Source organism: Delphinus delphis, chromosome 10 (genome assembly GCF_949987515.2).
Source record: "Delphinus delphis chromosome 10, mDelDel1.2, whole genome shotgun sequence".
Taxonomy (NCBI): domain Eukaryota; kingdom Metazoa; phylum Chordata; class Mammalia; order Artiodactyla; family Delphinidae; genus Delphinus; species Delphinus delphis.
This window is the reverse complement of record NC_082692.2, coordinates 95,914,693-95,931,272: the sequence shown is the minus strand read 5'-3', so window position 1 is coordinate 95,931,272 and position 16,580 is coordinate 95,914,693. Positions and strand designations below refer to the sequence as shown.

Below are 16,580 nucleotides of genomic sequence, written 5' to 3'. Positions count from 1 at the left end.
GGAAGGCATCCACAACTTTCACTTGAATCCCAGAGAGGCCCGTGACCCTAGTACATTTTCAGAGTTACCGAACTTGGTGACTTTGAAGGTCCTTTGCAGGCCCAACACTCTTTCCTGCCCTTAATGTTGGGGTGTCTGAGCTTTAAGCCTCAGAGCTGCAGTGGGATATGAAATGAACCTATGCTAATCTGAGAGAGCTCAGTTTAAATTTTGTTGGAGTCCTTTTTCATATTGAAGTGAGAGACTGTACCTAGATATTTTAGCATGTATTTGAGGAGGACCGACTCTCTGATATATTGGACTCTCTGATATATATCTCTAATATATTGGAAATTGTGTATCCATAGTCTTATTCTAATAAGCTTCTACTAACAGTCGAATGCAGTCTTTCCTCTTAAAAAATACTGCTCATTAGCATTCTTTCAGTTTATCCTTGGAGTTTGTTGTAGTAGACATGGGCTATGTCAGATCTGGATTCAAATCCAAGCTCTGCCTCCTAATTGCTGGGTGACTTCGCCTAAGTCACTTGACCTCTCTGAGCTTTATTTCCCCCAATAAAAATAGAGATGGTGTCATCTTGCAGAACTGGTAAAAGATTAATTGGATGTAAAGTGCCTAATATATCACTCAGCCCAGCGTAGGCATGGAGTAAATGTTGACTCTAGAGAATTATCAGATTATGTCCCCGAGAGCTTTAAAATTAAACTGCTATTAATGGAAAATATTACCACCATGGTGTTTCTGTTTTGGCATCAAGCTTTTTGGTAAGCAAGGTAAGAGGAAGGTGAACTCTTTTTAGTTCCCTTAAAATTCTAAAAACTCTGATTCTGCCGTAGGGTCACCCTATGTGCTGGTTTCCAACATAATCAAACCTCAGGCCGGCATTTAGGGTCTACTGCAAGATGTGAGATTGTCCAGAAAGTTTTTAGAAACAAGATTGACGAAATCTGAAACTAAGTAAAGTTTTCTCCTGGTTTCAGAAAGGGAGCCTGCTATGGGACTTCTGTAATTTATTTATTTATTTTTAAAGCTTTTTCTTTCTTTTTTTTTAAAATAAATTTATTTTATTTATTGTTTATTTTTGACTGCATTGGGTCTTTGTTGCTGTGTGCAGGCTTTCTCTAGTTGCAGTGAGCAGGGGCTACTCTTCGTTGTGGTGCGTGGGCTTCTCATTGCGGTGGCTTCTGTTGCAGAGCTCAGGCTCTAGGCTCACAGGCTTCCGTAGTTGTGGCATATGGGCTTCAGTAGTTGCGGTGTGTGGGCTTCAGTAGTTGTGGCACAAAGGGTCAACAGTTGTGGCTCACGGGCTCTAGAACACAGGCTCAGTAGTTGTGGCGCATGGGCTTAGTTGCTCCACGGCATGTGGGATCTTCCTGGACCAGGGCTTGAATCCGTGTCCCCTGCATTGGCAGGTGGATTCTTAACCACTGCGCCACCAGGGAAGCCTGACTTCTGTAATTTAAATGTCTCTTCTTAGGTGAGAGATGGTTGTCCACTTTAGCCAGTTGAGTTACCCTTCCCAGTCACTAAAGTGTTGTCCCCTTAGTTTTTGAGTCTACAGTGTGGGGAAGCTTCAGAGAGAGAATATCTTCCTCCAGTAACATAGTTTGGTACCAAAGTAGGCACGGATAGGGACATTCTGGGTGTCGCATCCACTTGGAAGTCACTTTCAGCACCACCTCTGTCAGATTTCAGTGCTTTAACAATGATTAATCAGGGGCAGGAGACGTGCACTCCTTTGATCACCTGAAATCAAGGGAATGGCATTTTAAAAAGGGAAAGATAGGGCGTCCCTGGTGGCGCAGTGGTTGAGAATCCGCCTGCCGATGCAGGGGATGTGGGTTCACGCCCCGGTCTGGGAAGATCCCACATGCCACGGAGCGGCTGGGCCCGTGAGCCATGGCCGCTGAGCCTGCGCGTCCGGAGCCTGTGCTCCGCAATGGGAGAGGCCACAACAGTGAGAGGCCCGTGTACCGCCAAAAAAAAAAGAGAAAGATAAGGGGGTTATCCACGAATTGTGCCTTTCTCCACCAGAAAAATTCCTTCCTATGCAAAAGAAAAATAGCTGGCGTCTGGTGAGCAGAAACACGACCTGGGTGGCACTTTGCAAAGCTCTCTCGGCAACCCCTCGACGTGTGTGCCTGGAGCACTGGGGTATTCACCTGAGTAGAAAGGCCTTGGGGCTTGGAGTCAGGCTCTGAGTTCTAAGTACTGTTTCTGTCTCTGCTATGCGCCTGTGAGCTTTTGCTGTCTCAAATCACATCTCTGAGCCTCATCTCGTCCTTCTACTAAATGGGGAAAATAGTGGTTGTCATGAGGTGCAAGAGAGATCATGGAGCGTCCCTCACCGAGGCAGTGCGTGAATTAGGGGGCAGTGATCCAGCTGGACGGCCACCCTGGAACTCAGCCCAACACTATGGAAATGGTGACGCGGCTGGTGGCCCCCATCGGAGCACCCCACGCTGGGCGCCACCCAATGTCCCGTGACGTCCGCATTCCTGTTGTGCCCGCTGAGATCTGCCCAGGAAATGACGTGTCTGCCCGTGCTTCAGCCTGGAGGCCTTTATTTTCGTCCACAACATAATGGGGAGTTTAATTTAGCTCTGATGAGTTGCCAGAGGTCATTGTGGCTCCCAGTTGATGGATGGAGCTCTGAGCGCCCCACCTCTCATTCTTCCCGTCTTCCTGCACTGTTGTTGGGTTTCCAGCAGGACAGAGCAGCCACGTGGCGTCTTCTCGTCCAGGGGAGTACTGATGCCCCAGCGGAGACAAGACTTCCGGGCAGGCGGGGGCCCTCCCAGGGGAGGGGGCTGTGATGGCCTTGCCTTTCTTTCCACGCTTGACATTTTCACTCTTGTGCACTGGCTTAAAGGAGCACCGGGAAAGAGGAAGACCCGCCCTCCTCGGTCCAAGGCACTGACCGAACATTTATTCCATGCCAGGCTCGGGGCTGAGAGCTGTATCCACGTTGTCTCGTTAGGTGGGCCCTAATGCCACCCGCTCTCTTTCCCAGCTGGAGGAGCTGAGCGCTGGGAGGGTGAGTGTCCGGCACAGTGCCATGTGTTACCTGGCTCAGACGGCAGCATATCGGAGCCCGGGTTCCTCAACACAATGCCCAGGGATTCTGAGTGCAGCCACCCCCATCCCCACCCTGGCTGCAGTCCAACCCTGCCCCTCACCTGTAATTCTTTTAACTGCGCTCACAGACACTGCATGGACCCTGCCCCAGACAGGTTCAAATTCCAGCCACCACCTTCCGGATCCCCTCAGAGTGCCCCCGCACAGGTGGGTGTCAGGTCAGGGTGGGCAAAATACGCCTCACGGACCAAAGCTGACCCACCGCCTGTTTTGTAGTTGAACTGGAACGAGCCACACTTACTCAGTTGTCTGTTGTCTATAGCTGCTTTCAGGGCACTGCGGCCGAGGTGAGTAACTAAGACAGACTGTACAGCCCATAGTCTGAACTGTTTACCACCTGGCTATTTGTAGAAAATGTTTGCTGATCCCTGGGTCCCTGGTGGCTGGAGTAGCAGAGAATGCTAATAAACTTATTAGAAGCGAAACAATATTGAGAACCTAGGCTCGAAGAATAATTCCGGGGGAAATCTCATCCTGGGGATTTCAGGACACATTGGCAGGCATTGCCGCTTTGGGATGACGTCACTTTACATCGCACTTGCATGCGTCCCAGGCCTCTCACCTGCTTCTTGGCAGAATCATTTGCTTACAAAGATAAGCAAGGTACTCTCTATATCCACAGACATTCTTCTATTTCAGCTTCCTTTGGAAGTTTCCTGCAAGGAGACAGAACCGTAGAGACGCATATGTAGTGCTTATTATCAGAGGACAAGTGCACCCCTCATGGGGGAGGGGTGGTAGAGCAGGGTTGTTAATTTGTTTCAATGACACCGCCTCCTCCCTCACTGTTCTCGGCCATGAATGTTCTCAGGCATCAAGAGGGACGGCTTCAGGAGGCCAGAAGTAGGAGCTGCAGTCTCTTCTTTGCTTGCTGTGTTCCCTTGGTGAAGCGGTCACAAGCCTGCCCAGGTTCAAGGGGAGGAAACGGAGACCTGTCTGTTGATGAGAGGAGCAGCAAAGAAGTGTGCCCATCTGTTGTTCTGTCTCCTTCAGTGTCTGTCTCCTAGGGCTGGGGAATATGATACTGTTTATACCGCACCTGTCCCGCTGACTGGCACAGAGTAGGTGCCCAGCAGATAGGAGCTGCCCTTCCGAATGTTTGTCTCATCGTTATTACTACCACTGCTACTGTCATACCCCCAACCCCATTGCTGGCCGCCCTACAAGTATGTTGTGTGTCGTGAGGGGGCCGGAGTGAGACTGACTGAAACCGTGAGCCTCTCTACGACGCACCTGCCCTCACCCGTCAGGTAGCTGACAGGAGTCGCCTTCGACCCCCTCCTCCCCAAGGCTCAGCACTGCCCGTTCTTCCCCAGGTGTGATGGACCTCAGCTTCGAGGCCGAGAGTCCTCTGGCGCCCCCGGCTGAACTCCTGGAGAGGCTGCCCAGCTGTGACTGCCTTCTTCAAGGGGACAGTGAGTCTGTGTCCCTGGGGGCTTGGGTCCCACAGCCTCTTCCCGGGGCTTATGCTGTTGAGCGGGCATCTCTGGAACAGGCCGGGCTGGGAGAGCTCCCCTGTCCCCTGGGGGCCCTGGGAAGCCCCTTGTCGCCATCGGGAGGGAACGGGAGGACGGGGCATAGGCCCTGTGTCCATGGACATTCCGTGACCACGTCCATCTCCACCTACGACCAGGATGCTGCCGGTCTTGGAACCCAGGATGCCAGATATTTTTCCCACCTTCGGAGGCCCCGGGGAGGCCCCGGGAACAAAGGTGCTGGTCTTCGTTTCTGGAGCACAGGTGAGCCCCGACAGCCCCCACGGAGCCATTGCGCGGGGTCACGCGCGATGATCCTCAGGTCACCTCTGTCCCCCGACAGCCCTCCTCGGGGATCTCAGGGGCCACAGATTTCAACCCAGACAGTGCATCAGGACTCCAGACCCAGTGGACCAGAGTCTCCAGGGATGGAGCCTGGGAGTGTGTATCTTTCCAAGCTCTTCAGGTTGTTGGGCTACCAAGCCAGGGTTGAAAACTCTAGTCTAGATCAGGGGTTGCAAACTACGGCCCCTGGGCCAGGTCCAGCTCACTGCCTCCTTTTGCCTGTCAGGTTTTATTGGTACACGGCCGTGTGTTTTTGTTTCCTTACTGTCTGTGGCTGCTTTTACCCCGTGACAGAGGAGCTGAGTGGTGACACAGAGGCCACATGGCCCGCAAAGCCTAAAGTATTTCCTATCTCGCCCTTTACCGAAAGTCTGCTTGATTGGAGACAGAGCTCCGGCTGTCCGGCCAGCTTTGGGCGGACAGGAGGAGGAGCCGTGCCCATGCTGGGTCCAGGGTGGCCGTGTCCTGCCGTCGAGGGTGCCTTCCTGGTGCTTCTGGCCCCGCTGCTGCCTGGACCCCCTCCCTTCTCCTCCCTGGCCGCCCTCCCTGCGTGCCTGCAGACGCCCCTTCTTCCGTGGAGTCGTCCCGGCCACTGCTGCGCCCACGCCCTGCATCTGCTGGGCACTGTCTGTGGGCACACGGGCCCTCTGTGCGCTGGGCCGGGGGTGTCGGCGACACAGCGTGCGTTGGTGAGGGCTTACATTTGGAGGCAGGCTGCCGTGGAGAAGAATGTGAAGATGGGGGGCAGGGCGGAGGAAGGGGCCTCAGCTCATGGCATTGGCGGGAGGGCTTTGCCGAGGAGGGACAGGGCAGTTGGGCCTCAGGGGAGTCTTCCAGGAGGAGGAGAGGTGTCCCGAGAGGGGGCCGAGAAAGGGTCCTTCCTAGTCTGCCCTCCCAGCCTGCACCACTGCCGTCCAGCAGGCTCACGGCGGGTCTCTGTGGGCGCCACTGTCAGAAGGTTCTCGGCTGGGGTCTTCCCCTGGGCATTACTCACAATTCCTCTGGCTGAAGTCAAGGTCCCAGAGGGCAGGAACCTCGTCTAGTCCTAACTCTGCCTCCTCCTAGCTGTGTGAAACCTTCTCTGGACCTCAGTTTTCCTTATCTGTAAAGTGGCATAATTCATCTTTCAGTGTTTTGTTTCTGTTTTTTCATTTGAGTTCTAAGACCCCATCAGCCCTTCTCCGCAGCTCCAGACCTCAGCTAAAGTGGTTTTGCTGTCCTCTAGAAGGACCTGCCACTTTCCCACTGGGCATCTGTTCACACAGTTCCTGATGCCGGAGATGCGCTCACCAGCTGGATGTCCGAGGGCTCTACCACTGCTGTGGACACGGCCGGGGGACCCCTGTCTCCGGGCCTTGGTTTCCATCGGCACCGTGAGGGGGCTGGCTGGCCTGGGTGAGCCCGCAGGCTCTCCCCGACCCACCGCCCCTCTGCTCGGTCCCCACCAGAGTCCCCGTGGTGACAGAGGAGGTGGCCCGGGAAGCCCTCCTCAGCTTCGTGGACTCCAAGTGCTGCTACGGCAGTGCGGCCGCCGGTGACCTCGTCATCCTGGAGCTGAAGCAGCAGGTCCTGCGCAGGGTGAGGGCTGGCCGGAGGGCGCCTGGCGAGGCCGGGGAGAAAGGAGACTTGGGGAACAGTGCGTGTGAATAGCGGTGACATTGTAGTGAGTTATAATACAAGGAATCACGGTTGTCAATCACCAGAGAAGAGCTCGAATGCCCTAGGCGTCATGGATAGCGCATTACCTATATGTCTCACTGAATCCTCATAGCTACCCTTCATGGTAGGTATCATCGTCACCAGTGAGGAGGAATTGGACATTTAGAGAGGTGGAGTTACTTGCCCCCAAACACGCAGCTAGAAGTGACCGAGCTGGGATTCAAACACAGGTTTGCGGGCACCGAAGCCCTGTTTTTAAAGACACAACTTACCTGCTTCCTGGAGGGGTGGCCTGGAACGGGCCGTCTCCTCCCCTGATCCCAGCTCCCTCTGCCTCCCCCAAGTTTCATCTGTGCCAGGGGTATTTATTCATCACCCCCAAGCCGGAGGCTCCAGGGAGGTCCTGTGCTTGGTACCAAGACCACACAAGGTGACCCCACCTGTGTCACCTTCTGCCTTGACAGGGACAAGTTGAAGTTCACATTTCCTAGTGTCACTGGCATAGCCGTCCCCTGGAGGGCACACAGTTGCAGAAATCAGCCTCGCAGGGAGTGGTCAGAGCAGGGATTTGAGGTACGAGGTCTCTGTGTAGCTGTGTGACCTTGGGAAAGTCACCTGACCTCTCTGAGCATCCCTTTCCTCACATGGAAAAGGAGGAGCCAGGCGATGTCCGAGATCCCGTGGATGAGGATCAAGAAGGAGGATCTCGACCTCAGGCAGATACATTCCCCCAGGGGTGCTCGGAGTGGCTGATTCCAGCAGCCTCCATCTGTCAGAGGGCAATTTTTGCTTCAAAACTTGCCTCATAGACCATTTCTGTGTATAAAGAAATTATACACATTATCCTGAAGGTGCCCAGTGGTGTGTCTGTCAGGGGAGGTTTCCTGGGGCTGAATGACCCCTGGCAGATATGTCCCAGGGCATCTGCGACGCGAGTCCTTGCTGCTGCCAGCCTGTTCTGAGCAGCCCTCGGGCGCTGGCCGTGCTTGGGAACTTCTGTTCTCCCTGCTGAGCCCAGGGGTGGGGAGCTTCATCCTTTCTCATGAGGCTCTGTCTTCCTAAGGGCACGTGTGAACACACTATTATTCCTTTGTAGTATCGACTAGAAACCTTCAGTGAATCCAGGATAAGTGAATGGACTTTTCAGCCCTTTACCAGTAAGTGAGTTGTCTGAAATCAGTTTGATTCGGAGTGAATATGGCCGGGATTGGTGGAGAATGTCAGGACTTGTGGCTTAGCCGCCAACCCCGAGGAAGATGCTCTGCTGCTCGGAGCCTCAGTTTCCCATCCCCCATCAAAAGAGAGGGTGGCCTTTCCTCCTGGAGACCTTCCAGGGCTGACGTTAGCAGACGCTTCCTGTCCAGGAAGTGGCTTGCAGGAGGTCCTGCAAAAGTCTAGTGTTTGCGTTTGGCCACAGGCTGGTGCTGCCACACGGGGCCAGACTGCAAAGGCAGCCAGTGTGCTCAGGCATCTTCCTGCCTCCTGGGCCACCCCCAGCGCCTCCCCGAGTCTCTGGATCCCCACCCCATTCAGTGTGCTGTGTCACCTCTGCTGGACCCCCTAGAGGCTTAAGGCTCTCTTTCTGGGAAGCTCTGTGCCCTATCTGTTTTCTGGTTCATCCTTCGAGACTTAGCTCAAGGGTCCCCTCTTTTATGCAGCCTTTGAGGATTTCTTCCCTGCTGTCCCCTCCCCAGCAGAATGAGTCAGTCTTCTGAGTTTTTCAGAACGCCTTATGCAGCTCTTGTCCAAAGCACTTCCCATGTCATACTCTGTTGTATTGTGATGTAGTCTCTCTCCTTGAACGGAGGAGGAGAAAGAAGATGGTGGGGATGGTGACAGTAGTGATGACAATCCTGGTTTATTGCTCCCTCGGCATGTACCAGCCCTGGGCTAAGCTTTGATACGCCTTCTGCTGTTCAGTTTTACTACCGTCCTCCATGGTAGGTGCCACAGTTATCCCTGGTTAGAGAGGAGAGGATTGCAGGGCAGAGAGGTATATATAGGTGGAAGAACTGGTGTCGAGTTCCGCAGCCAGGAAGTACAAGAAGCGGGAGGCAGCCAGGTCTGTTCAACTCCGACGCTTGGCTGCCTAGCCACAGGCTCTAAGGGGACCCTTACCTACCAGTCCCTCGGCCCCAGGTTCTAGCTTAACGCCTGCACCAGGTGAAGGCTCCGTACTATTTGGTGAATAAATGAAGGCTGGTCCTTGCAGCCATTTGCTGCTCTTTGAACAGCCCCTTTCTCTGTCAGACCACTCCGTGGATGGACCACAAAGAGGGACCTCCCCCAGGCTTTGGGACATCAAGGTCCAGGTTCCCCCGATGTTTCAGGAAGATACCAGGAAGTTCCAAGTCCCTCACTCATCGTTGGTCAAGGTAATGTGTTCATTGGAGTCTCTGCCCTTCTCTCAGAGCTGGTTTTCCGGTACCGTAGTTTCTTCAAACTTTATCCTTTTGAAAAGGAAACCCAAAATCCAGGCTGGTGGTTTATTCCTTGCCCATCAAATAAGCAGAATTCTAAGAAAACCCAGCGTATGGGATGTAGTCCCCTGCGAAATTCCGTGCAAATTAGGGAACGTTCACATAGCAACAGGATGGTACGAAATTGTCACCAGATTCAAATAGCGAGCATTCACATTCCTAGACCATCTGAGGGTTTTTGTCTTTTTTATTTTTTTGACCTGTTGGGAAACAACTGAATGAAACATATAAAATAAAGTTAAAGCATCCCTGGGATTTTTTTTTATGGAAGTCATTAGGGGAGTAGAATTTGACATCCACGCTGTTTTACAGAAATATAATCAGGACAGGTAGTGAGGGTAACCTAATGTGTTACAGAACCACAGCTGGGATGTTTTATGTTCTGTGCTCATCTAATTAACTGCCTTGTTTTCACTTTAGAGCTTGATTCAAGCGTGTCATTTTACCCTCTGAGTTTTCATAGCATCATAAGACGAAGAGGACTTTGAGAGATCAAGAAAGTGTTTCATTCTGTTCTCCAGGGTGGAAAAGCTGTTTTGATTCAGCCATTGAATTCCAGTAGCTCGCTCGCTGCCTTTTGCAAAAACACCCTTTGTTTTTTTATGGCTTCTATTCCCAAAGACCACTTTAGCCACCTAATGGGCAAAGGATACTGGCTTTTGTGGTTTCGCCTGGGAGTGTGAGTTAGGACATGGGAGTCGGAGACCTGGTCTCCCCGTCTTAGCATCCAGGGCCGACTGGGCTGAGGCTCCGGGGAGATGGTAATGTGATCTCCTTGGCTTGGTGTTCAAGGCCCTTTGGAAGCCTAGTCACAAATGGTCGTCTTCCCACCATGGCCTGAATTGTTATACCTCGACCTGGGATGCTGACATCATGGGGGTGGGGTTGGTGAAATCAGGAGCTGCTGGTACTTGGAAAACCAGACCAAGGAGAGCGTTCACTCTCAGGAATGCCACAAATGCCACGGGCATGGGCGCTACAAGTGCAGCAGCTGCCACGGGGCCGGCACGGTGAGTCACATGTGGCCGTTGGTGAGTATGTGATGTGGAGCAGGGCCACGTGGGGATGGAGGGCTGGGCTGGCAGCCTGGGGCTCCCTGCGCCAACAGTGGGCCCTCCGACAAGTCATCCTCCCTCTCCGGGCCTCCATCTTCCTACCTGTAAAATGGGAATGTTGGAGTGGGTGGTCTCTGTTGACCTTATTTCCCTTTGATGGTTTATGATTTTCATTCTTCTCTCCTTTTCTGCTCCACCTACAAACATTTATTGAGTACCTGCTGGGTGCAGGAGGACTGAGACCTGGGGTCCTTCTCACAGGGACCCTCTGTCCGAGGGGCAGACTGGCAAGTGACCAGCACTTGTAGTGCAGGGGCCAGTGCCGGCCGAGAAGTGAAGTTCAGGGCCTTTGAGGGACACAATAGACTCGGCCTTGGATTAGCTTCCTGGGGCTGCCGTAATAAATGACCACAAACTGGGTGGCTTAAAGCAACAAATTTATCCCCTAAGAGTTCTGGAGGCTGGATGTCCAATACCAAGGTGTCGGCAGGGTTAAGAGCCATCTCATGCCTTCCTCCTGGCTTCTGGCAGCGGCTGGCAGTCCTTGGCTTATAGCTGCCTCACCCCCATCGCTGCCTCCGTGTTGCTTCCTGGCTTCTCTGTGTGTGTCTCTGTCTCCTCACGGGCTTCCCATAGGGACACGAGTCATTGGATGTAGGGCCCACCCTTCTGCAGTATGACCTCACCTTTACTAATTACATCTGCAAAGATGAATTCCAAATAAGGTCACATTCTGAGGTTCTGGAAGATGTAAATCCGGGCGAGGACGACCACGTATACTATTCAGCCCCGCGCGGGCCCCTAAGCGCCAGCCAGGCCCTCGTGGCCTCAGCGTTCTTTGCAGGATCCTCTAGGCTACTAGCCTTCCCGGCAGTAAGTCCACGCCCCTCACGTGTTCTCAGCTCTCCCCACCTCCCCGTTTGTGCCTAACCCCTTGGACACACACTGACTACTTGCTGCAGTAAACCGGCCTCCTCTGTCCTCTCTCTGCCCACGCGCCCTTGCACCCACCTTCCGCCTGCCGCGTGCTCGTCCCTCTACCCGCTCCGCACGCACCGTGGGGCTCCGCGGTGGCTGCACCTGCTCTGTGTCCTCCGGTGGCCTTCGCTGGTGGCCTTTGCTGCTCCCTCCCGCCCCTCCTCCTCTTACCCCCTTGTCCCTCAGGCTTTCCCTGGAATGTCTCCGGAGCGCACCCCGAGCCCGCTGTGAGGGCATAGCCTGGTCCATCCCTGGGGGCTTCTCCAGCACCAGGGAGGGCCAGCCTGCCCCCCTCTCCCCGCCCCGGCCGTGGTTGTTTGGTCAGGGGACGGTCCCAAGGGTCATGGGGTTGAGAGAAGAGCAGGAGAGGCTGAGGTCTCAGGAGAAACAGGGATGTGAGGATGCAGAGTCTCTGAAGCTACAACTGGAGGGGTCCAAAGATACACTGCATTTTACAGACAAGGGGCGAGGCCCAGGGAGAGCAAGTAGGGAAGTGACAGCTTGGGGAAGGTCACGGGCTGGGTTGGAGCCAGGTCTCAGGTTGCCCTTTGCCTGCTCCCCGGGAGGCGGGCGAGGGCTGAGGCCACGTGTGTCCGCAGGTGCGGTGCCCCTCATGCAGCCGGGCCAAGCGCAGAGCCAGGCCCGCCCGGCGGTGTCAGATGTGCTCGGGGTCCGGCAGGCAGAGGTAAGACGGGGCTCCCCGGCCCCGAGCTGAGTGCTCTCACGGGCGTTCTTGCTTTTTACTGCCTGCCCTCAGGAAGGCAAGCGGGTGCGCTGTCTCGTCACCCCTGTGTCCCCAGAGCTCTGTGCATTGTAGGTGCCCTGTCACCTCAGTGAGTGTTTCTCGAGACCAAGTGGAGCCCATCAAGCAATCTGTGGGTCGGGGGCGGGGGGAGGTACGAGGGTCTGCAGGGAGGAAGGGAGGCCATGGGTTAAGAGAGGAGACCGCTTCGTGCTCACGTGGAGGGGAAGTGAATACAGAAGAGCACCAAGGTGAGATTCTTATCTCTCTGAGGATCCGGGCCCGGGCAAACCCTTATTTATAATCCATTGCAGGGACTAAATGGAGGAAGAGTGAAGGAAGGTTGGTTGATTGACTAAACAAAGTGCCTGTTCACAGGGCTTTGCAAACAGTGGGTTGCTGCCTTTTGGGCTTGACGTCCTTTCATGTATTTATAAATCTTTAAAGGGAAACAAGAAACCATGAGGAGTGAAACTCTTCAAAGTTGTGTTGGGTTAATGATACCTGTGGCTCATCCAGGCCCAGGCCATCCTTCTAACAAGCCAGATGGCGAAGCTTTGGTGGACCTGCCACCTGTGGTTGGTAAAGGAGCTCTTTGATTTGGAAAGAAACTTAGATTTCTTTCACTTACAAGTAAAAGAACTCCAGTTCAAACTGGCTTTAGCAAAAGAGTAAATTTATAGGCCCATGTGATGGAAAAGTCGAGGAATAGATTTCTGGGATGACTTCAGGTACAGCTGGATCCAGGTGCTTAAACAGTGTCACCAGGAATCTGTCTCTGTCCCTCACTCTGCTTTCCTTCATGTTGGCTTCATCCTCAGGCAGGCTGTCTCCTGTGGTGGCAGAGGAGGCCACCAGCAGCTCCAAGCTTGGTGACCTCAGTGGAAAAGGATGGCCCTTTCCTGATAGTTCCAGCAAAAGTGTGGGGTGGATCTCAGTGCACTCCCCTGGGTCATGTGTCAATCTCTGTATCAGCCACTATGGCCAGAGAGATGGAATGCTCTGATTGGCCAGGCTGAGGTCCCAAGCTGGTCATAGAAGGGATGGGGCCAAGCCCACAAACCATGTCTCCAAAGGGAGATTGGGGCCCTGCTACGAGGAGCGGGAGGTCTAGATGGTGGGCACGCGGAAGCAATCCGTGCCCACCACAGTGCACCTCTACGAGGAAGGATGTGAGGCAGGGGCCTCCGGAGCCACTGGGACACCACGACCATCTGAGTGGTACTGATGGGGCCCCTCTCAGATGCAGCACATGCTCAGGGAGGGGGAACAAGACCTGTGCCACCTGCAAGGGCGAGAAGAAACTGCTGCACTTCCTCCAGCTGGTCATCGTGTGGTACGTGGCACCTCTCAATGCCATGGCCTGGCGGGGTGGCCGGGGGGGACGTGGCCTGGATTGGTTTCTGCAGAGAAGCTCCACTTGGTTGGGGCTTTCACAGTGCAGGGATCTGCTGGGAGAGACGGAGTCCCAGGGTCCTAAGGCCCCACGTCAGGGAAGCTCCCACGCATTAAGGGTTTCTCCTATCGGGTACCTTGCTAGAACAGAACTGTCTGTACTTCACTAGTTTTCCATCTTGTGCGTGAGAATGCTGAGGCCCAGAGAGGCTAAAGCACTTTCCCAAGGTCCCACCGGTAGCACGGCAAGCCGTCCAGCCCTATCTGCCTGACTCCAAACCCAGGGCTTAACCCGACCCCCGGGCTCTGTCTCTCATCCTCTTCACTTCCAGGAAGAACAGCCTGTTTGAGTTTGTGTCTGAGCACCAGCTGGCCTGCCCTGGGGACCTGCTTGCTAAAGCCAGAGGAGAGACGCTCTTTAAGGATGAAAACACGATGGTAAGGAGGGCTTTGCTACCGCCCTAAAGGGAGCTGGGTCCCTCCTCCACCTGTGAGGCCGGGTCTTCTGGTTCTGCAGGCGATGCATTCATTCAGAAAGGCTGGGCGGGGACAGAGGCTGCTGGGACCCCATGGGGCAGTTTGTCTTGAATTTTACATATTCAACCCTCCTTTCTTCCCCTGTTCATTTTCTCTCCCTCTTTTCCTCCCTCCTTCCCTTGGACAAATCTTGAGACGCTCCTCCTATACCAGGCACCATTCTAGGCCATGGGGATACCATAAAACAGAATCTCTGCCCTCCGATCTCACAGTCGGTGAGGGAGAGGGTAATAAGAGCATTTTCACCACACCGTCAGCCATTGAGAAATACACAAGCAAGGTAGAGAGGAAGGGGCAGGGTGTCGGTGGTGGAGAGCGGTGCCTTGGGGGAGTGGATGGTGTGACAGTATGGGAGTCAGGGTGTCCAGCAGAGGAAGCAGCACGACAGAGGCCTTGAGGAGCGGCAGAGGGCAGGGGGCTGGAGGGCAGCGAGCTGGGCGGAGCAAGGAGCTAAGACATGACAGGTGCCAGCAGCCAGATCAGGGAGGGTCTTGTACACTAGCAGTTGGCAAATTCCGGCCCTTGGCCTGCTTTTATAAATAAAGTTTTATTGGAGCACAGCCCACTTGTTTATGTATTGTCTGTGGCTGCTATCGTGCTTCGAGGGCAGAGTTGAGTAGTCGAGACAGAGACCCTATGGCCTTCAAACGTGAGTATTTACTCTGGCCCTGTGGCTCCCTGCTGTCGGCCTGGGAAGGGAATTTGGCCTTTTGGGACATCCTAAGACAGTTTTTTTTGGTTTTGCTTTCTTCCCTTTCTTCTTCCCACCCTTCCTTCCTTCTTTTTTTTTTTTAACAGTATGTAGCTGTTTCAGATTGGCTTATTAGTTTCAGGTGTATATCATGATTTGGTATTTGTATATTGCTGTGAAATCATCACCACAATAAATCCAGTTCACGTCCATCACCACACAGTTAAAATGATTTTTCTTGTGATGAGACATTTTTATGAGCTACTCTCAGCAACTTTCAAATATCCAATCCAGTATTATCAACTGTAGTTACCATTCTGTACTTCACACTCCCAAGACTTATTTATCTCATAATTGGAAGTTTGTACCAATTGACCCCCTTTCACCCGTTTTGCCCACCCCTCCAATCCCCATCTCTGGAAACCATCAATCTCTTCTCTGTATCTAGGAGTTTGTGTTTAATTCCACATGTAAGTGAGATCATAGCGTGTGTATCTTTCTCTGACTTATCTCACTTAACATAATGCCCTCTTCCATCCACGTTGTTGAAAATGGCAGGAATTCCTTCTTTATGGCTTCATAATAGTCCTCAGCTTCCTTTCTTTGCCCCAATCACTAGGCTCTCTAAAGGCTCACTTCAGGCATCACCCCTTTAGGAAACCCTGCGCCCAATCCTAGCCTGAGTTAGGCAGCAGGGAAGGCGCGCCGGGTGGGCGGGTAGTCTGTCTACGGCCCTCGTTTATTGGCTGGAGTTCCCGACGCTATAAGGTGGATGATCAATGGTCCGCTTGGGTTTAACAAGCCCCACCCATCCCGCTCGCCCCTGGCCCGGGCCCGTCCCTTTCCGGCCTCGTGCTCCCATCAGCCCTCCAAGGCTCCAGGTGCTGAGGCTCCGGGTCAGGTGGTCTGCGTCTCCCCCCAGGTGTACCCCATCGTGGACTTCCCCCTGCGGGAAATCTCTCTGGCCTCCCAGCGGGGTATCGCCGAGCACAGCGCTGCGCTGGCCTCCCGAGCCCGCGTCCTGCAGCAGGTGAGCTGAGGGGGGTGGGGTGGGGACCGGGGCTGGTGGAAGGTGAGGTGCCCGGTCTGCTGGGGCTCCAGGACACTGTCCCCGTGGACGTAAAGGAGGGAACGGGCCCCTCCCTTTGTGGGGAGGTTCCTTCTTGAGAGTGGCAGGGCAGAAGGAAGGGGGGGAGGGGGGAGCCCCAGTCGGAGGAGCACAGAGGTACTAGGCACTGACGTGGGGCCAGAGTGACCGGAGGTCAGAGAGCAGGGCTGGTCAGACATAAGGCCACGGGGAGAAGTTTGGACTGTTATATCCTGCGAGCGACAGGGAGCTTACAGGGTTTCACGCAGGAATGTGGCTCAGTGTCGTTTCGATTCTCACCCCCCCGGTATTCAGGGAAGGGGAGGGAAAGCTCGAGATATAGGGTGCAAGGCAGGTTTGGAACCCAGCGTCCGGCCCCCCGGGGCACTTCCCAAATCCCAGGCCCCCAAGGGCAGGGCTGACGGCCCGCGCTGCTGTGCGGCTGTTATCCTGCTGGCCACTAGGTGGCGGTGGTGCCCGTCGCGTCCCCAGGAGCCGCGGTGGGCGGGGCGTGTGCGGCAGGGGTCGGGGTTAAAGGAAACTGGGATGGAAGATGGGGCGGGGGGTTGGCAAGGGAAAGCCCAGCGCCTCAACTCCGTGAGGGCTCTGTCGGGGGTCCGAGTCTTACAAACTGGGCGCAGATCCTGGCTCTTCCACGTCCCAGAGTGGTCCCGGGCCAGCTACAAACGCCTTCCTGAAGTTCAGTTTCTCACCCGTGAAAAAGATATTACTACCGCCTCAGAGGGCTTGGTAGGGATGAGATCATTTGCTTTAAGTGCGTGGAACCCGGTGCTCAAAATGTCCCTGTGCCTTCCGTTCCCTTTGCAATGAGTATTCCGCTTCTTTTCCTGCACGCTTACCCTGTTTGCAGGAGAGAAAAGGATGCATTTAATTTAAAATTAATAATGACCGTCTTGGAGCTGGAATGCACCTCAGAGAGGATGAAACGGGGGCACTGCAAACTGAAAGTCCTCGGTGGGGGGTGCTGTGGGTAGGAG

The 16,580-nt window shown here is 54.2% G+C and overlaps 1 protein-coding gene across 6 annotated transcripts in view; it reads left to right on the top strand.

Moving 5' to 3' along the window:
• The window catches only part of SSUH2 (ssu-2 homolog), a 66,128-nt gene that overhangs the window by 43,701 nt on the left and 5,847 nt on the right, over positions 1 to 16,580 (top strand). For all 6 annotated transcript variants that reach the window (XM_060022955.1, XM_060022953.1, XM_060022956.1 and 3 more), the window contains 10 exons: positions 4,455 to 4,553; positions 4,772 to 4,877; positions 6,407 to 6,536; positions 7,714 to 7,774; positions 8,868 to 8,992; positions 10,045 to 10,107; positions 11,730 to 11,815; positions 13,116 to 13,208; positions 13,600 to 13,705; positions 15,418 to 15,525. In XM_060022955.1, the coding sequence (XP_059878938.1) occupies positions 4,455 to 4,553; positions 4,772 to 4,877; positions 6,407 to 6,536; positions 7,714 to 7,774; positions 8,868 to 8,992; positions 10,045 to 10,107; positions 11,730 to 11,815; positions 13,116 to 13,208; positions 13,600 to 13,705; positions 15,418 to 15,525 (977 nt within the window). The remainder of the gene's footprint in view (positions 1 to 4,454; positions 4,554 to 4,771; positions 4,878 to 6,406; positions 6,537 to 7,713; positions 7,775 to 8,867; positions 8,993 to 10,044; positions 10,108 to 11,729; positions 11,816 to 13,115; positions 13,209 to 13,599; positions 13,706 to 15,417; positions 15,526 to 16,580) is intronic.